The sequence below is a fragment of the Podarcis filfolensis genome (assembly GCF_964270895.1).
Source record: "Podarcis filfolensis genome assembly, chromosome: 8".
Lineage (NCBI taxonomy): Eukaryota > Metazoa > Chordata > Lepidosauria > Squamata > Lacertidae > Podarcis > Podarcis filfolensis.
Genome location: NC_139611.1, coordinates 85,893,400 through 85,914,306, shown reverse-complemented (window position 1 = coordinate 85,914,306; position 20,907 = coordinate 85,893,400). Strand labels below are relative to the sequence as shown.

The 20,907-nt window shown below is 51.1% G+C and overlaps 2 protein-coding genes across 2 annotated transcripts in view; one reads left to right on the top strand and one right to left on the bottom strand.

The window, feature by feature from the left end:
• The window catches only part of LOC310768730 (cytochrome P450 2F3-like), a 182,172-nt gene that overhangs the window by 117,743 nt on the left and 43,522 nt on the right, over positions 1–20,907 (top strand). The window lies entirely within an intron of this gene.
• On the bottom strand, positions 3,011–19,248 carry RAB4B (RAB4B, member RAS oncogene family). The gene is made up of 8 exons (XM_083628077.1): positions 19,056–19,248; positions 14,603–14,683; positions 13,523–13,637; positions 12,777–12,839; positions 11,457–11,611; positions 9,876–9,971; positions 6,456–6,609; positions 3,011–5,268 (listed from the first exon to the last, which is right to left on the bottom strand). The coding sequence occupies exons 1-7, from the start codon at positions 19,069–19,071 to the stop codon at positions 6,494–6,496; spliced, it is 642 nt and encodes a 213-aa protein (XP_083484203.1). The 5' UTR covers positions 19,072–19,248; the 3' UTR covers positions 3,011–5,268; positions 6,456–6,493.

Genomic DNA, 20,907 nt, shown 5'->3' with positions numbered 1-20,907 from the left:
CTGTCTCTCACACGCAGGCCCAGGGCCCATCGAGTCCTTCCTCCAGTTCTCACAGCGGCCAATCACTGGTCCCAAATGGAACCCCACAAGCAGGATCTGAGTGCGAGAGCAACATTCCCCACCCCCCGGTGCTTTCCAGCACCTGGGATTCAAAGAGTAGTCTCTCCATCCCCTTGCTAGGTTTTGCCCGCGCTTTTCTGAGCATTTGCCACTCTGCAATATCCTTTTTCAGACAAGGCGACCAGAACTGGACACAGTCTTCCAAATGCGGCCACAGTAAATCTGTAAAACAGCACCACAAGACGTCTCATCCCTGGGTTAGGATGAAGCAGGGAAACGTTTGTTTGTGGCAGGCTACAACTCCCATGAAGGGATGCGGGTGGCGGTGTGGTCTAAACCACAGAACCTAGGACTTGCCGATGAGAAGGTTGGCAGTTCGAATCCCCGCGACGGGGTGAGCTCCCGTTACTCGGTCCCTGCTCCTGCCAACCTAGCAGTTCGAAAGCACGTCAAATGCAAGTAGATAAATAGGTACCACTCCAGAGGGAAGGTAAACGGCGTTTCCGTGTGCTGCTCTGGTTCACCAGAAGTGGCTTAGTCCTGCTGGCCACATGACCCGGAAGCTGTACGCCGGCTCCCTCAGCCAATAAAGCGAGATGAGTGCCGCAACCCCAGAGTCGGCCACGACTGGAACTTTACCTTTACCACTCCCATGAGGCCGGATCTTTAGGGCTGATGGGAGTCAGGAGCCCAAGAACATCGAGGGGGCATCATCTCGGTTACCCACCTGCGTGCCCCCCCAATTCAGTCCATCTATCTCACAGCTGAAGCCAGACCAGCTGAAGCCAGCGCAGGGTGGGCAACATAAGCTGCCCTGGGTGTGTTGCTGGACTGCACACACCCCTTCCCAGACCTCTGGCTGAGCTGACTGGCATCAGACTCCAGCAACATCGGGGGGGGGCAGCACAGTCTTCCCCCACATCATCCCTGAATTTGGAAAAACGTTGTAAATACGGTTGGTTTATTGCCCACATTGCCCCACTGAGATCCCAGGGTCTAATGTGCGCGCGCACACACACACACAATCGGTCAGAAACCAGGCCAATGGCAGTGGGGTTGCAAGAACCTGTGGCCCCGAACATTGGAATTCAATGGGGCTGCCAGTTAGCAACACATGGAAAGTCACAGGACCCCCATCCTTGGCACAGATGAGCAGACTCCCTCGGAAGGTCCTTCGTTGGGAGGTTTCCAAGCAGAGGTTGGGCGGCCGTCTCTCAATGATCCAATGACTGCTGCATTGCCAGGGGCTGGACTGGATGACCCTCAGGGGTCCCTCCCCACTCTGCCGGTTCTACAGTTCGGATGATTTCCAAGCTGCCAAGCTTTATAATATCACATGCAGAGATGCAATTACAATCTACATAGATAGATTGTATATGTAGGATGGCCTAGGACCCTCGTACCTACGGGACCGCCTCTCCTGGTATGCCCCACAGAGAGCCTCAAGGTCCATAAATAGCAACACCCTGGTGGTCACGGGCCCCAAGGAAGTCAGATTAGCCTCAACCAGAGCCAGGGCCTTTTCAGTGATGGATCCGGCCTGGTGGAACGCTCTGTCTCATGAGACCAGGGCCCTGCGGGATCTGATTTCTTTCCGCAGGGCCTGTAAGATAAGACAGAGTTGTTCTGCCTGGCCTTTGGCTTGGAGCCAATTTGATTCCCTCCCCCTCTTTTTTCTTTTTCCTTTCTCCTCCTGTGATGAGGCTGCATTTTAATATTTTACTGTTTCAATATTTTAATGTTGTATTTTAATCTTGTTTTTAAGTTGTATTCATTAAACTTGTTTTTATTATTGCTTGTTAGCCGCCCTGAGCCCGGCCGTGGCTGGGGAGGGCGTGGTATAAATAAAAATTATTATTATTATTATTATATATAATCTTCAGAATGTAACTAAATCTCTCACATCTCCTCTCTGATCAGAAGGAATGCAATGGGAGACGGGTGTCTAATCAGACTGGACTGGGGAGGCATGGCTGTTATTGGGGGGGTGGGATGCTCCTCTCAGTGGTGCCTGCATCCCATCACCATGGAAACCACTTCATTCTCTTCTCCCCTCCCCCCCCCAAACAAACAAACAAACAAACCTTCCCAGGAACTGCTGAGGCTCAGAGAAAACCAAGTCATTTACCGTATTTTTCGCTCCATAAGACGCACCTGACCATAAGACGCACCTAGTTTTTGGAGGAGGAAAACAAGAAAAAAAATATTCTGAATCTCAGAAGCCAGAACAAGAGGGATCGCTGTGCAGTGAAAGCAGCAATCCCTCTTGCTGTTCTGGCTTCTGGGATAGCTGCGCAGCCTGCATTCGCTCCATAAGACGCACACACATTTCCCCTTACTTTTTAGGAGGGAAAAAGTGAGTCTTATAGAGCAAAAAATACGGTAAGTCAGGGAAAGTCTTGCCCACTCCTTCCTGGAGGTTTTAGGAGGGAGGCAGGAGAGCGTTCCCAAATTGAAGATGCTCTCTTATTCTTCAAGCTTTAACTTTGGGCTGTATCGACCCGATGGCCGGCTCCGTTGGCCTTTCGCCACCAGCCTACGCAAAGAGCTTAGAGCCGTGGCAGGAAAACCGCTGTGCAAATATCAGGATGCTCTGGGCTGGGGAGTGTGTGAGCCTGGAAAGGGCTGGAGGGATGTAACTGGGAGCTTAATCCCTCCCAGACAACCTTGTCTCCTAAGATGCAGCCTTGGATAGGTGCAGTTCTCAGTAATAATCATAATAATATATTTATGCCCTACCCATCTGGCTGGGTTCTTAGGTTTTTGCCTGGCCACCCACATTCCCTGCTTTTGCTTTGTACATCGTGGAAATTCTTTGCAAATGGAACGGCTCCTTAACTCTGTCTGGCTCTTTTGCCGCTTGGCTAGCAAACACACACACACACACACACACACAAACAAACACATGCATTCATGAATGAATGAAAGAAAGGCACCACCAGTCTCCAACTTTGGAAAAAGAAAACAAAACGAAAGAACATTTTATGTAGGAGAAATCAAGTTTCACAGCCTTAAAACTGGAGGGAATGTTTGCAACCGGAGAGAGAGAGAAATCAACCAGCACATCTGGGCCATTAACTCTTTTTCGTAACCGTTGATTGGTAAAAGGAGGCCCTCCACTCCCAGCGCTCCCTTCCCTGCCCACCTTGGGGCAAATCGCGAGGGAGGGCTACCTGGAATCGGAGACAGAGCGAGAGAGAGTGTGTGGAAGCATTTGGGGATGGGGGCAGAAAGAGGACGGGACCCCCAGGAGGCAACGGGGCGGGGGCTCCCCCCCCCCCCGACACAGAAGTAATAAATAACAGAGTTAAGCATTATACCTTTTGGGGGCGGGTATTTTAAAAAGGCAAAAGAAAATTCTAATTAGTTCTCTCTCACTGGCACACCCTCCCCCCTGCCCGCCTTCTCCCCTCTTGGGAATTTTTTGAAGGAGTTGCTCAGCTGATGGAGGGGATGTGGAAAGGGGGGTGTATCTCAAAGCGCCCCTGATACTCCAGCAACGGCTCCCCCAGCCATATCAGGTATCTGTAAAGCAAGGCAAGGCAGAGGGAGGGGGGACGGAACTCCAGCCATGCTCAGAGGCAAGGCCTGTGCACGGGCCCCAGACCCAGCTCCCCTGTTATCATGCTGGGTTTGGCTTGGTTTGGTTGAAAGCTGGTCGCACTGGTGCCTGGGGGCTGCCATGACACCCGGAACACCCCAGGGTGTTAAGAGAAATCCAGAGAAATATTCTCTGGAGCAGAGGAGAGGTGGGAAGTCATAAGAAAAGGTCTTTCGAGAAGGGATCCCCTTGAAGACAAGACACTACAAAGGAGAGAGGCTTGGGGTGGGGGGCGGAGATACCCGGCTCCTAGACCTTCTTGCAAAAGACAACAGACACCCGCCCACCCCAAAGCACTTTTCCAGAGCCATTCCCGCCTGAGACCCGGATGGGAAGTTCTGCTGGGTTGGAAAGTGGATTCATTTCTGCAGGAAGGTGGCTCTGCTGGAGGGGTGACCCAAATAACTCAGAGTCAAAGCAGGGAGGGCTGCTAGAGAGGAATGGGGCTCGCCTTAAGCTCCCGGGCCAGAAAATCTCGCAAGCATTTCGCAGCGGTGCCTGGTCACCGGTTTTGAAGCACGGGAGCCTCTGGCGACACTCTCAGGCGACAACCCAAAGGGAGGGCCGTAACAGCTGCAAGGGAAGGGGCACGCGCGCACACACACACACACGACCGGCCTCCCATCGCAGCAGGGGGGGGCACGTTCATGAACACATAAGCTATGGCTCATTCTCTGCAGATGTGGACTCTTCGCTCAGACCGACGGAGGGCGTCCGGCGGAGAGAGCGACGCTTGTGCAAAAACACACACAAACACACATCCCCAAGGAAAGACATTTCTCACACACACAGTGATGGGGACACGGGAGTTGTGCAGTCAAGCCTGCCCCCCCTTGCCCCGGAGGGAGGAGAGCGGGCGAGGGGAGGGCCTGCAAAGGAATCCATAGCTTTCGGAGAAACAGAAGGCGCCCCTTAAAACGGGCACAAAGCAGCGAGAGGAATACACACTCACGGACGTGCAAATTCTAGATGGGTCCCACCTCGGAATGGGAGCCCTATAGAGGCTGCTCAGGAAGAGGGTCTGTCTGGGTTGGCTCCCCAGGCAGAATATTCCTATGAGGGAATCGCAGAGGGGGCGGCCCCCGCTCTGCCCTGTCAAAACGCCTCCAGCTGGGCCAAATTCTCCTCAAAAGGGTGGAGGGGGTTAAGATTCACTTGAAGGGAGGGGGAGGTGATTGGGGGAAAGGCAAGTTAAATATCTCCATAGTGACACCAACACCCCCCTTCTCAGACTCTTTTGTGGATCTCCTCCTCCTCCTCCTGCCGCCGCCAGCACAGAGCCCACTGACCTCAAAGCCACCAAGAGTCACAGGGTGGCCAGGAGGAGTGAGGGGCTCTCGGCCGGTGCCAGGGAGAAGCAACCGACCGGCGCCAGAGTCTCCTCCTGTACGTTGCCCGCCTGGCAGCGGAGCTCCTGCAAAGCTTCTTTCCGGAGAGGGAGACGAGGAGGAAGGAGGCAGCGGCAGCAGCGCAGAGATGGAGGGCGAAGGCTTGGGAGAGCGAGGAGGCCAACGGGGCAGGTTGTCCCGGGGAGAAGAGGAGGCGGCGGAAACGGTGGCAGCAGTGCTTTGTACGGCCCTGGGTCCAAAGCAGGCAGAGTCCCAGCACTGAGAGACAAGAAAGGAGGGGAGGGAAGAAGAAGCAGCTCAAGGAACGGCAGCTGCCGGGTAGGCAGCTCCTCTTCCCGTGATTCACTCCAGGGCCTGGCTGCTAAGTCGCCTGCTTCAGTTTCCTCTCTGCAGGTAACAGGTGCCTCGTTAACATAGTTAATACCTGAAGGAGCGTCTCCACCCCCATCGTTTTGCCCGGACACTGAGGTCCAGCTCTGAGGGCCTTCTAGTGGTTCCCTCGCTGCGAGAAGCCAAGTTACAGGGAACCAGGCAGAGGGCCTTCTCGGTGGTGGCCCCCACCCTGTGGAACGCCCTCCCACCAGATGTCAAAGAGAAAAACAACTACCAAACTTTTAGAAGACATCTGAAGGCAGCCCTCTTTAGGGAAGCTTTTAATGTTTAATGGGTTATTGTATTTTAGTGTTTTGTTGGAAGCCGCCCAGAGTGGCTGGGGAAACCCAGCCAGATGGGCAGGGTATAAATAATAAAAATTTTATTATTATATAGGGACACGAGAAGAGCCCCACTGGATTAGGGCAAAGGGGCGCCACGTAGTCTAGCGTCCGGCTCTCACTGCGGCCAAATACCCCTTAGAGCCTAGGAATGGCGATAGACTGCCTCTGGGCCTGGAGGTTCCACAAGGACCGAACAAGAGCTGGAATGCAGGATCAGGCCAGTGGCCTGTCTAGTCCGGCATCCAGTTCTCAGAGAGGCTAACCAGATGCCCCCAATCCCGCAAGCAGGATCCGAGCACAAGCGGCCTCTCCCTTCTCTTGCGGTTTCCAGCTACTGGCATTCAGAAGCATAGCCACCTCCAACTATGAAGGAACAGCAGAGCCATCAATAGCCCTCTCCTCCTCCTCCAGGAACTTTTCTCCTCCTCTTCTCAAGCCATTGAGTAAGCTGACCTTTATTTCCTCCTGTGGGAGTGAGTTCCACAGTTCCAACTATGAACCGCGTGAATGGCAACTTTTATCCGTCCTGACTTTTCTTTCTCAGCTTTCCCCATGCCATGCGCAATTGCGGAGAAGCAGGGAAATCGGAGGGAGGGGCTCCTACCCCGACCTTAAGGGTCCAGGCCCAATTCTGCCACCCTTGCGCTCAGCTCCAGAGAGCACTCCCCCCCCCACCCTGGACAGGAGCCTCTGCAGTGGGGCTTCCTCCACAGCCCCCCCCCAGCTGACCTTGCAAGGCAGTTTCCAGACATGCTCTGGCGCCGGCTCTAACAGTTGCATTGCTGCCGGGTCTGTGTTTGGGTCCCTCGCGGTTGCCGCAGCTGTCGCAGGGAGGCGTCCCCGTACTGGATGCCGGAGCCCATCCTCTCCGGGTCAAGTTCACCTGGCGGGGGGGGGGCGGAGAAAAAGGCAAGAGTCACCGGGGCATTCGGGGGCAGGTTGTAGGGACTGCCCGTCCGCAGCCAGACCCTTCCTGATTCCCAAGCGCTTCTCCCCAACCTTCCCCAGACAATGCTTTTTTGCACTTCCAGAGCAGGCAGGAAGCCGAAGGACGGGCTTCTCTCCGAACTGAAAGGCTGCCCACCAAAGGCCCTGGTTGCCCGGCAGAGACGGGACGAAGGAAAGCCAGGCATGCCCCGTCTGTGCCATGGCTGGCAAACAGAATCCAAGCCCTGGCTCTGCAGGGCCACTCCTGAAGCTCAAAAAAACCCCAAAAGTCTGTTGGGATATTCCGTTCCACCTTAAGGAACAGGCACGATTGTTGTGTGTCACATGCCTGTTTACACTCCAGCACAGCTTGCTGGGAACTTCCATTTGTGTATAGCTTTTGCTTTAGCCGTTTTGCTTTGGACACGAAGGAGAGCAGACATGTTTCCTTTTTCCCCGATGTACGCTGAATAAACTCCTTGTAAATATGCCCACACAGCCTCTCTTGCCACTTCTGAAGCTCAGGTCACAGATTCATGCTGCATCAAGGACTGGAGTTTGCCCGGCACACCGGCCGGTGGGCTGGTGTCAGCTGGGGGCCTGCCAATTGCCCCCGTTTCCTTGGTTGCGTGCCAACGAAGTCTGCTTTAGTAAAGCGGCGATTCCTGCAATCCAGGGGGCTGGACTAGATGACCCCTGGGGTCCCTTCCAATGCTCCCATTCTCTGATTCTAAGCAGCCTGGAAGCCCTGCAGCGGAGCTGCTTTGCTTCCAGTCTGACAGAGTTCGGTCCTGATAAAACTCCTCCTACGGCATCGCCGGTTCTCGGCTCTATGTGCCTCAAGGAAGCACTTCCATGTCTGTGTTGGGCAGGATCCCTGCACACTCAGCCAGAGAGCCAGCATGGTGTGGTGGTTAAGAGCGGTGGACTCGTAATCTGGGGAACCGGGTTCGCTTCCCCGCTCCTCCACATGCAGCTGCTGGGTGACCTTGGGCCAGTCACACTTCTCTGAAGTCTCTCGGCCCCACTCAACTCACAGGGTGTTTGTTGTGGGGGAGGAAGGGAAAGGAGCATGTTAGCCGCTTTGAGACTCCTTCAGGTAGTGACAAAGCAGGATATCAAATCCAAACTCCTCCTCTTCTTCTTCGGCAGCACAGGCAGAGAGAGGCCAGCCTTCTCTGCACCTTCTGGCACCCAACTCTCCCTGCAGCTGCAGGAGAAGACCTGTCAAGAGCGACCAAGCAGTCCTCCTGCCCCTCCTCTCGAAGGAATCCCCAACTATGCACTTGTGGGGACCCTGAAAGGCAGCCTGGAAGCATCAGGCCCCCAGCCCCATCTCCAGGGGCCCCAAAAGCCTTATGAATACAAGCTACAGTGGCACTCTAACGCCGCCCTTGATGTTCCATCCAAGGTGAACCCCAGTGAAATTCTTTTGCAACTATGGCAGATCTTGCAAGAAATTAGTACCAACGTAGCAGGGAAAGGGATTTTGGACATTGAATTTGGCATGCAGTTCTGCAAACAAACAGCTAGTACAACCCTAAAATAAAATTTGGAGCCTAACATGGTGCCTAAATGTCTTAACTGGATATATGAAACAGTAAAGCCTTGCCGGAGGTGTGAAGTGGCAAATTCTGAGATACAACGTACATTCTGGATGTGTCCCCAAAATCAGGAAATTCTGGGAAGATGTAGCAGTGGAAATGGAAGCAATAACTGGCTATGCTCTACATGGATGCTTGAATTTTCCTATTTCAGTATATTAAAGGAACTGTGCAGGAAGAGGACAGGGAACTAATGCAACGTCTGTCGGAATTATTATTTGACAGAATTGGGGGGGATATGACAACACCAGCCATGAGAGAACAGGGGAACTAAAATCTGGGACACAACATGCACTGTGAAGCTCACACAGATGGTGAGAAGCAGACAGGGCAGGAAAAAAAGGTGATTTCTTAATTAAGAAATGGAGCCTTTTCATGATGCACTGAAGAATTTGTGTTTCTTAGAACCTTGCAATATTAATTTATTGTGTTCAATTTTGGTAGGGGAATTCTGTCCTATAGGTTTAGCTCTCGATAGATATGCCTTTCTGTTAAAGCAAGGAATGGGAGGGGCAGTTAAACGACTTCCTCAAAACCCCAAGTCCCCACCACAGCCTCTAACTAAGGCCAGGATAATGACCATTGACACAGGCACCATGCATGGGTTTGCTGAGGCCAGGTGTTCCCAAAACCCATCCTCAGGAAGGGTGAAGGGCAAGGGTATGCATAGTTTTATTGTTCTTTGGGTGGCGGGTACTTAAAAGTAAAACTTAAAGGTAAAGGGACCCCTGACCATTAGGTCCAGTCGTGGCAGACTCTGGGATTGCGGCGCTCATCTCGCTTTACTGGCAGAGGGAGCCGGCGTACAGCTTCCGGGTCATGTGGCCTCCATGACTAAGCCGCTTCTGGCAAACCAGAGCAGCGCACGGAAACGCCGTTTACCTTCCCACCAGAGCAGTACCTATTTATCTACTTGCACTTTGACGTGCTTTCGAACTGCTAGGTTGGCAGGAGCAGGGACCGAGCAACGGGAGCTCACACCGTCACGGGGATTCAAACCGCCGACCTTCTGCTTGGCAAGGCCTAGGCTCTGTGGTTTAGACCACAGTACCACCCGCGTCCCTTATGGTGCCTGGGACTAAATCTGATAAGCGGAGCAAGTTGATCAACTTGGGTAACCTCAGTATCACCCTCCCTCTTTGCGGCATGTTGATGATATATCAGTGATGTATCAATGCTGCTTCTGGAAAGGTATTATAGGAAGGGGGAAAAGGTCTTAAAAGAGCTTGTAACCTATGTTCGAGGTTCTTACTCTGTGTGGGAACCTGCTGCACAACAATAAAGATGGTGGTCTACTGACTGCTGTTTTGCTTCAAATTACTTGGCTGGAACTTCTTTCTTTTACTAACCACGTAAGACCTGCGGGTTACTTGCACCTCGATGAGCAGGCCTGTTGAGTAGGCTCTCACCCAGGAATTTTTCCGTAACACTTTCTATTTTTAATTTATGTGACATTTGCTATCGTACTTTATGTTATAAATAAAATACACACTAATAATAATTTTAAAAATAACCGAAGGGAGAGAAAGAAAATGAACCCCTTGGAAGTCACAGCCATTTTCGCCCAACGTTCATTTTCATTTGGAGTCGGGTGGGGAAAGGAAATCAACCCAGGTACCTGATTCAATTTTGTTCAGTATGGTCCTTGCACATTTCAAGAAAGCTTCCTCCACATTCTCCCCGGTCAAGGCGCTGGTCTCGAGAAACATTAACTCTGCCAGGTTAAAGAAAAACAGACACAGGATAAAGATTATAAATTTGGCCCAGCCTTGGAAGATGAAGCAAAGAGGGTGTGAGGGAGCAGCCCCTCCTCCTCCCAAATCCGGGGGGAGGGGGGGCATTTCCCAGGGAGAATGAGAGCAAAAAAACAGGGCTTTTAAAAAAAAACTGCATTAAAAACTCCAGGTCTCCCGGACTCAAGTCTTCCCCCACCCTCTGCCTCCATGTCTCAAGAGTTAGCCACTGCAGAAGGAGTCACAAAATGCCGTTACTCATTAACAAGCTGAGAGGGCGAAGGAATCTAGGCTGAGCTGCCTTCTGCAAGCCCAGAGAGGGGCAGTCCCAAAGCCACCCTGCGGCGGCACTTCAGCAGCTCCTTGCCAGGCACAGCTCAGCCATCCTTGGTGGTGCCACCACAAAGGCGGCACAGGAAGGAAGCACAGCAGCAGCAGCACCTCAGCAAGGTACGCCCTGATCAAGCGGCTGCAACAGCCAACTGCAGGTGAGGAGGGGAAGGGGAGGAAGGGAAGGAGCCACTTGTGAGCTAAGAGCAAGAGAAGAGTCCGCTGGATCAGGCTAATGGCTCATCTGGTCCGGCACCCTGCTCTCACGGTGGCCAAATATCCCTAAAGAATCCAGATAGACTGCCTCTGGACCTGGAGGTTCCATAAGAACCGAACAAGAGCCTGGCTGCTGTATCGGGCCAAGGGCTCATCTAGTCCGGCATCCTTTTCTCGCACTGACGTAATAATACGATATGATACTCTTTATTGTCATTGTCCCATACAGAACAACGAAATTGAAAAAAGAAATCTACATAAGACATTCAAAACCAACAAGCCTGCTATCACAGCTATCCCAACCTGGTTAGCTCCCTATAAACTCTTGATACCCCGTTTTTAAAATACAATACACCCCCATAGAGACTCCTTTTACTGCGTTTAAAACCAAAATCGCATTTGGGTAGAAACTGTTTCTCAGGCGGCTAGTCCTAGTCTTTATAACCCTGTACCTTCTTCCAGAAGGCAGAGGCTGAAAGAGATCATTTCTGGGGTGCGCACTATCCTGCACTATCTCTGCAGCTTTCTTATGGCACCTGGAAGCATAGATTTGATCCACGGTGGGAAGAGTGCACCCAATAATTCTCTCCGCAGTCTTTACAACCCTGGACAGCATTGTTTTTTCACTGACCGTGCAGCTCCCAAACCACACACACAGACCCTAAGTTAATACACTCTCAAAAGCACAATGGTAAAATGCCATCAACAGGTCCTTTGAGAGATTGTTCCAATGGGAAGCCCGCAATCAGGATTCGAACACAAGCCCTCTCCCCTCCTGCTGTTTTCCAGAAACTGGGATACAGAAGCATGGCTGCCTCTGACCGCGGAGGACAGAGCAGAGGCATCGACAGGCTTCTCCTCCATGGATTTGTCAATTTTGCCCCTCCCCAGCACGCACACACACCCCTTGCATATATTACCGTTTTCCTGAGCAAAACGAGATGCTTCCAGAAAAGTGACTTCCCGGTCGGCATCCAGGTCCTTCTTGTTGCCGCAGAGAATAATGACTATGTTGGGGCTGGCCAGAGTCCGGGCGTCCGTCAGCCAGTTGGTCAAGGCATTGTATGTCTCTCTGCTGCAATACGGGACCAAAATTGGGTGGGGGGAAGACAGGAGTGCACCCATCAGGCAGGCAGAAGGAAAAAGAGAGCGCCGAGTGGTTAGTGCATCAGACTAGGGCCTGTAAGGCAGAGCTATTCCGCCTGGCTTCCAATTTGAACTTAGCCTGATCTTTTATTCCCCTTCCTTCCCTCCCTCTCCCCTTTTTATGAAGATTACCCACTCTGGGATCTCACAGCTAATTATCCCCTGGCCTCCTCACTGGCCCAAGTAGGACTAATTCAGCTAGCTAGCCCTGGTGGTCATCTAATGTTTATTGGATGGATTTCCCCCCTAAATTGATTTTTGAATTCTGAATTTATTTTTATTCACGTTTTATACTGTATTTTATGTTTGGGTTTTTTTGTTGCATCAATTAAGTGTTTTAAATTTGTTGTTAGCTGCCCTGAGCCAGGTTTTCTGAACTGGGAAGGGCGGGGTATAAATAAAAAGTTGTTGTTGTTATACGGGGGGAGACCGTGGGCCAGCCACTGCCGCTCTCAGCATCTCCTACCAATGCATAGGGTTGCTCTGGGGATTAAATGAGGACTAGGACCTAGAAGTCTGACTAAACTGCGGGAGGCAGTGGAAGACAGAAGTGCCTGGCGTGCTCTGGTCCATGGGGTCACGAAGAGTCGGACACGACTAAACGACTAAACAACAACAAGGACCTAGAAGAGGGACACGGGTGGCGCTGTGGGTTAAACCACAGAGCCTAGGGCTTGCCAATCAGAAAGTCAGCAGTTCAAATCCCCGCGACGGGGTGAGCTCCCGTTGCTCGGTCCCTGCTCCTGCCAACCTAGCAGTTCAAAAGCACTTCAAAGTGCAAGTAGATAAATAGGTACCACTCCAGTGGAAAGGTAAACGGCGTTTCCGTGCGCTGCTCTGGTTCGCCAGAAGTGGCTTAGTCCTGCTGGCCACATGATCCGGAAGCTGTACGCCGGCTCCCTCAACCAATAAAGCGAGATGAGCGCCGCAACCCCAGAGTCAGCCACGACTGGACCTAATGGTCAGGGGTCCCTTTACCTTTACCTAGTAGCTGGGAGAGACCAGGGTTCGAATCCCCACTCGGCTGTGGAACTCCCTGAATGGCTGCGGAGGGTGGGGGGCAGTCAGGAAGGAAGGCCACTGCAGAGACATACCTGGTGATGTCGTAGACCAGGAGCGCCCCGGCTGCACCCCGGTAATAGCTTCTCGTTACCGACCTAGAGAGAAAGCAGTTGAAGGTCTCAGATGGGGCTGAAAAGCGACAGGATGCAGACACGCGCTTTTTAGGCAGTGATGCTGTAGGGACTTCCAGGGGGGCGAGGAGGAGCTTGCTTCTGAGCAAAAACGCTGTGCCGATAGAAGCCCACAGAAGCCCCCTTTCAAGACACAGGGGCTCCCCCTGCCCACCCCCGACCGCTGCTCATCTATACAGCGAGTGGGCTTTGTATCCTGCACTCAAAGCGAGTGGGCTTTGTATCCTGCACTCAGGGTTCGCCAGCTGCAGCCCCTTTTGACAAAGGTGGCTTGACTCCTGGACACCTTGCTCCAGCAACTTGCAGGCTGGGTCACTGCAGAGCACTCTATATGGGGCTGCCCTTGAAGACTACAAAACTTCAGCAGGTCCAAAATGCAATGGCCAGATGTTTTTTGCATTTTAATATTTTGTTGGAAGCTGCCCAGAGTGGCTGGAGCAACCCAGTCAGATGGGTGGTATATAAATAAAAAAAATATTACTATTACTATTAGCGGTGTAGCAAAGAGAGCAATACCACCAGTCTTTGGCAGATTGGTGATCATGCAGCTTCATGAGCAATGGGACTGAAAATCCTGCGATGCACACTTGGGTGAGTATTTCAAATAAATTCCCAGAAATATGGACACGGAGGATCCTTCTCCTTACCTAAAGCGCTCTTGCCCAGCCGTGTCCCAGATCTGGAGCTTAACTGTTTTGCCACCAACGTTCACAACCTTTGATCCAAATTCCACCCCTATTGTGTGGTTGGAATCCTGCTTGACTGTAAAAGTGCAGAGAGAAGGGGGTGCGGAATGAGCAACGGGCAGGAAGGCAGGAAGGCGCAGCCACAGGAAGACCTAAGAACTTCATAAAACTTCTAGCATGTCACGTAAAACACTGCAATTCAGATGTTACCTGTCCCCAAACCCTGGAGAGAACGGTGCCTGCCTCTCCTCTTTCAGCTGAACAGATTTGGGGCAGAGGGGACAGCCGAAAAGGCGGCTCATGTGGTCAGGGTGAAGGAAAAGAGAGGTGTCAGATTCAGGTGCAGGGCACAAGGCTGGCGATGGGAGGAAAGAGGCCTCTAGGTTGCTCCTCTGCAGCCTTTTGCAACACAGGAAGGAAATGGCGGAGATCTTTACCTTCCATCTCTGACTCACTCTGTTCACATCTTTTAGGCAGCCTTAAGTGCTCGGCAGCTACAAGCAGCCTTGTCAACAGGACGTTTTTCATCTCTGCATGGCGCAGGGAGAAGACGCGTCCTTTCCATCAATCTGCCTTGTGCTCCAATAAAATGCAGGGCAATAATAAAAAAAAAACAGAGTGGTGTTTTTCTGAGAAGATTTACAGCCACCATCTCCTGTTATTCAGGCACTTTCTATCATATCCTTAAAAAATCTCATTACCGGTTGCTAGAAACGGCAGGAGGGGAGAGAGCTGCTCTTGTCCTGCTCGGATCCTGCCTGCTGGTTCCCAAAAGAGGCATGTGGTTGGTCCCTGTGAGAAGAGGAGGCTGGACAAGATGAGCCATTAACCTGACCTAGAAGGTTCTTTTTATGTTCTCATGTGTTCTTCCAGTGTGCATTTCTAACCCGATCTAGAGAGCTAGCTTTCTTGTTTCTGTCATTTTAATTTGGCTTTCAAAGTTGTTTTTGTTATACCGGCTTTTTGTTTCCAACTCCTTGCAAACTGGCGCACGCCTAGAAAGGTGGAATGCAAAGGCAGCAACACACAAAATAAACTTACATTTGTTCTCTATGAACTGGTGGAGGAGGCAAGACTTCCCTGTGCCAGCACTTCCGATCACCAGGAATTTGAAGAGGAAATCTGGAAGGAGAACAAGAGAGAGTGAGAGTGGCCTGGCAATAACAGGGTCAAAAATGAATGTAGGTTGGGAGAGACCTGGCCAGGAGGCTTAGGAGACTAGTGGTGTCCCTGTACTAGCAAAGAAGACCAAGGTAGTTCGTAGACAAAATGGGAGGACACCAACCCTCCTCCTCTCACACAATAGCAGAGGCATCCCACGTCCAGTGGCACACAGACCATCGCATGGTAGCCACAAAAGCAGTCAGGAATTCACAGGCCCCATTTGTGAGGCCAGGAGTCTATTTTGTCTCACTTTGCAACCACTTGACTTCACAGGCACTCCCAGGAAAAATCAACACCATCCCTGCTTAAGATAAGAGCTGCTAGCCCCAGCCTAAGATTAACTCTCCCCTTTTGCCTTCCTCCTCTGTTTACTAGGAAAATATTTTGGGAGCTGATGTTGCACAGCTGTCGGTGGTGAGGCAGCGGCCAGAATAGAAGAAAACGTTGTCCTCTCCAGCTGGGCGGCATTCAGCTCCATCTGACAGGCATGCCTGAGAAGAGAGTGGCGGAACTCAACACTTCTCTCTGCCTTGCAGAGAGGGAATTACATTTTTCCTTTCAATGGTCCTCAGCCAATGTCTTTATACGCCTCCTCTGCATCCAACCTCCTTCTTGCACCGTGGGCACCACAGTCCTCTTACACTCGTGAACGCCAGCAGCTGGGACTTGGGGCGTTCTTGCTGAAAAAAGCAGGACATACCTGGAAGCACTGAAGAACTCCTGCCCTGTTTTTGCTGTGGGAGAACTGACACAGCTGCAGCTCTGCAATCTGAAGGGGCTCAGAATTCTTGCTCCAAGTTCCATATCAAGACGGGCCCAGTTTCTGAAGCTCCTATCAACTACATCGTATTTCCATTCGCGCACCAGTCCCTGAAGGATTAAGAAGTGGCGCTCTGGGGCAGCTTTCACAAGCAGCAATTAAGTTATTTGTCGTTCCGGCACCTGCACAATTCGAACACCCTGCCCCACATTACGCAGAGGCAGCAATTATGAACATTTGTGCACACTTATAGATGCCACGCCCAGTGTTTCCCACCCAGACACCGGGCAAGGGGGCTCAGGTCTGAAAAGACAAACACAGCAAACAGCATTTTCACAGCTGTGCCTGTCGATAGAACCTCTTCAGATGCTGCATTAGTCAGGGCAGACACCCCCCATGTATGGGGAGGGAGGGACCCCTCCCACACATTTAAAGGGACTGTTTTATACAGCCCTAACTGGTTTTTATTTGTTCGCTTATGGGTTACAGCACCAAGAGGTATTTTTAGCACTGGCTTCCCAAGGAAGGGTTTGGAAGCCTCACAGACAGTTATGAATTACAGCTACTATTTATCTGTGTAGCCAAAGCCATCACAAAACAAAATACATAAAACAGAATAAAATACGTTATACAGGTAAAATAATTATTAAAAGCACACATTTGGTCAGATCAGAGTCTGCTCCCTTGAAGAATTTAACTTACAATTCCCACAAACTTTTCTCCTTAAAATTGCCACTCCAAAGGCAAAACAGGCCACATTTTAAGGGGTGTAGGGGGACCTGTTCCCGAATAAAATGTTAACCAGATACCCAATTGATCTCTCGACTCTAGGCAGGTGGAGCCCTAGAATTGTAGAGCTGTAGAGTTGGAAGGGACCCCAAGGGCCATCTAGTCCAACCCCCTGCAAAGCTAAAGAATCCCCAACAGATGGCCATTTAGAAACTTCCAATGAAGGAGAATCCGCCACAGCCGCCTTCCGAGGGAGACTGTTCTACTCTCCTGCCGTCAAACACTGAATTAGCCAGGTCAGAAACTGTCATGAGTTAGTGTTTAAACAACACATAATCCCCAGTTCTTGGCCAGGCCATACATTCCTGCAGCATTCCCAGTTTCAGCCATGCACTGACCACTTTTGCAAACAATAAAAGAAAAGACATTCCCACTCCAATACCATTTACTTTGAGGAGCCAGGTGGGCAGATAACCCTATTGTCTGTCATGGGGCATTTATGCTGCTGCTGGATCTTGCTCACCTGCCATGCAGGTAGTAAGGGTATCATAAATAGGGCTGTGATGTGGGCTGCCACTGCTTCTTTCCTCAACATGGTGGTTGTTTTTTCCAGCATGTGCAACTTCTGTGGGCTGATTTTACACGAAAACACGCAGGGAAGAAAAGGCACCTAAGCCTCCTTAATGGAACATAATGAGGGTCATTACTGGGCAGGTGAAGGATTTCAAATAGGAAAAGGGCATAATTACACCCTCAGCCACCTCTTCCCGCTTCCCTCAATTTAGGAGCGCAGGGGAGGCGAGGAGAGACAAATGTGCTCCGACCCGCCCAGCCGGCGTCACTTGGAGTTCTGTTCACAACAGAGTCATGTTCTGAGAACAGGAAAACAAAGACAGGCAGCGATTCTGCTGAGCTGCAATGCAAAAAAAAATATATGTTTGCTTTTTTATAGGTGGGGGAAAGGGAATTGTAGAGTCAGAAGAAGCACCCAAAGGTCATCCATTCCAACCCCCTAAAATGCAGGTCCAACCTCTGCTTTAAAATCTCCAAGGAAGGCGACTCCACCATCTCCCAAGGGTGTCCATTCCTCCGTTGAACGGCTCCCACTCTCAGGAAGTTCTTCCTAATGTTGAGTCGCAATCTTCTTTCTTGTAACTCGAATCCATTGGTTCGGATCCTACCAAGCAGCAGAGAGCAAGCTTGCTCCTTCTTCCACGTAAAGGGAGTCTTGCTCAGGTTTGCTTCTTGGCTGTGACCCAGCCCCTCTTCTGGGTGCCTGGGCAAGACACTGGGCGACCTTCTTGGAAGAGGGTGGGAGGGAGGAGCAAAGGGAATCACTTTGGGGTGACAGGTATGAAAACTGCAAAGTTATCCTGCCAGGTTGACAAGGGACTTGGATGCAAGAATCTTTAAGCCAGCCTTAGGAAAACACAGGAAATTGCCTTGTCAGGCTCATTGGTCCATGGAGCTCAGTATGAGTTTGAGTTTGAGTTTGGATTTGATATCCCGCTTTATCACTACCCGAAGGAGTCTCAAAGCGGCTAACAATCTCCTTTCCCTTCCTCCCCCACAACAAACACTCTGTGAGGTGAGTGGGGCTGAGAGACTTCAGAGAAGTGTGGCTGGCCCAAGGCCACCCAGCAGCTGCATGTGGAGGAGCGGGGAATCGAACCCGGTTCACCAGATTACGAGTCCCCCGCTCTTAACCACTACACCACACTGGCTTTCTATTGTCTACACTGACAGCAGTGGCTACCTGGCAGCAGTGGCTCTCCAGCATTACAGGCAGGGAGTCCCGCTCAGCCCTGCCAGGGATTGAACCCAGGACCTTCTGCACGCAAAGCAGCTGTTCTGTACCACTGAGCTATGGCCCTTCATCGCCTACCTCAACCTGGCACCCTCCTTGATGCTTCGCCCTATAACCCCTGTCAGCTCAGGCCACAACAGCTGTTGGCACCCACATCATCTGGCGGGCACCTGGGCCATGCAAGGCTGCCCTTGGACCTTGTTTCTCCTGCCCCCTTGAATAGCCTCCCCCAGAAGACCAAAGCCAAGCACTGCCAACGGTCTGCTTTAAGCCCCAACATGCCCAAGATAAGCCCCCCCCCAAAATATTATTATTTATTGAATTCATATACCGCCCTCCGCCCAAAGCCCACAGAGCATTTTAGACTATGGAAATGCAAAATGTGTAACATTCATCTTATTTTTTTAAAAAACACAATATTCCCCTCATGGATACCGACCCCCCTGTCCTGGTAGAGATCCCAACAACTGCTCCAGCAATAATAATTTATTAGGTGCGTTTGCCTCTCTTTAACCACGGGGCGGTTCTCAGCACAGGAACACAAAACGCATCGCAAAAGAAACAAAACTAAACCAATGACACCCTCCACACCCACCTCGCCTTATCCCTAAGCTCAGAAGGACCCCCTCCCTCACAGAAAAAGCTCCCTTCCGCAGAAGGGAGGCCAAGACACCCCCCCCCCATTAAAAACACGCCCAGGGGGCAAGTGGCGCCCTCCCCCACCCCATAAAAAGCCCTTTTGGGGTAGCACACGAGTGAGGGCTGCTCCACACACACACACACACCCCATCCTCACCACAAGACCCCACCCCCACCCCAAAAAACCCATCACAATCTAAGTGATGCTTTAAATATACTTATTTAGGGAAATGACAATGGGGACAATATCCGCCTTACACCCCCCCATTCCCAACTTCTCCCCCCCTCAGGCCCCCCCTGGTCCTGCTGCCCCCCTCAAGCCCCCTCCTTTGAACCCCCCCACCTATTCAGGAAAGACCCCCCGACCCTCTTTCCTCTCTCCCTCCCCTCTTTACCGTAGGTCTCGGACATGGCTGGGCCGGCGGAGAGCTGAGGGGGAGGCGGCACCTCCTCTCCTCCTTCCTCTCCTCTTCCTCCGCCTTCTTCTTCTTCTTCCTCCTCTTCTTCTTCCTCTTCTTCTTCCTGCCCGGAGCCTGGAAAGCGCTTCGTGCAATATGGCGGCGCCCAGCCGCTTCCGGGTTGTCGCGCTCTTATAGCGTCTTCCTCCTCCGGCGGAGCTTTATAGCGTCAAGCGCCCGAACCGCGGGCGTCGACGGCGCAAGCGAGCCCCGTCCGAGCCACGCCCCTTCTTTCCCCTTTCCCGCGCGCGCGCGCGGCTGGAGCGATAGCGCCCCCTGGCGACGCGGCGACCGAAGTGCAGCCCTGGGCGGATGCATGAACGACTAATAATAATAATTTTTATTTATACCCCGCCCTCCCCAGCCAAGGCCGGGCTTCCGTTTTCGGCTTTTATTATCACCGTTTCATTTTGCAATGTGTTATAAAAGCGGGCGGAGCAGTGATGACGACGGACAAAGTTTAAAATGTGGAAAACAAGAAAATATGTTTAAAGAAGATTGGAAAACGTTTATTGAATATATGGCGGGGGGGAGGTTGTGTACATTTGAAAACGTCGGCAGCATTAAGAAAAATTCAACAGTGTGAATATGTTTTGATGGGTGTAATAGTGGAATACTGTATGAGTTAGTTTATATAAAATATGCGGGGATTTATGTTGTGCAAAATGAACCATGGAAAGAAAAGAAGGGAAGTAATTGATATTTTAAGGTTGTTTAAATGAATATTCTAAATTGTAAAACAGAAGAGTGTGTGTGTGTGTGTGTTGTAAACAAAAATCTGCCCTTTTTTCCCTTATGGGGTATCCAAGAGCCCATATAGAGTCCTTACGTAGGTTCCCTGCTGGTAGGAGAAAATAACAGGCTAACCAGAGAATATTGAGAAGCAAAGCAGCTAGTAAGCCTGATCTTTATTGATCTATTGCAATTCCCATCACATGTGTGTGTAAAACTGTTACAGATAGAAAACAAAGCTTATAAAATAAAATGAGTGCAGCTTCAGGTTGGTTCAAGTAACAAAGTCCAAAAAAAAGAATATTGGCATTTTCCACAATGGTTAATTGATGTCTGTGTTTTTCTCATAAATATATATATATATATGGTTATGGTTTGCTATTCTGTTATTTTTATTACTGCAAACCACGTTGAGCTATATTCATATTATTGACACAGCAAAATATAAGTAATAGAACTGCAGAATTGCAAATCTGTTCCAACCTCCAGAACTCTTGGCTCCCTCCTCTGTTCCTCATAGAAAGCCCTTTTACCATCCTGATTTCTCTCCTCTGCTCTCCTTCCAGCTGCCCAGGGGGTCCTGCTTAGACTTTGGCACCCAGAACGGCACCCAGGACTCCAGGGTCAGAAGTTACAAATTCTTGGTGAGAAGTCAGTGTCAACTTCCCGGAGCTACTGGCCTGGCTGGAAGCCACAGGAGAGCGAAACGGCCGGCCTCAGTCTGCTTCACAAACACAAATCTGTTTTCAATTTACCGGTAAATATTCGTCCGTTCCTCTTTAAGTCATGCAGGAAGGACGATAGCTCTGCGGCTGAACATCTGCCTTGCGTGTAGAAGTTCTCAACTTCCGTCCCTTCAGGGAGCATCTCCCGGGGGGTGAGGCTGGGAACGTCCCCTGCCTGAAACCTTCAAGAGCTGCTGCTGCTGCCAGTCTGTGTGGACAATACTAGCTGGATGGACCCGCGGTTTCTTCACTCAGCAGAAGGCAGCTCCCTCTGTTTCCTCTCTCCCTTTCTTCCTGTCTCGTGAGACAGGAGGAAGGCCTCTCTCGTGTTG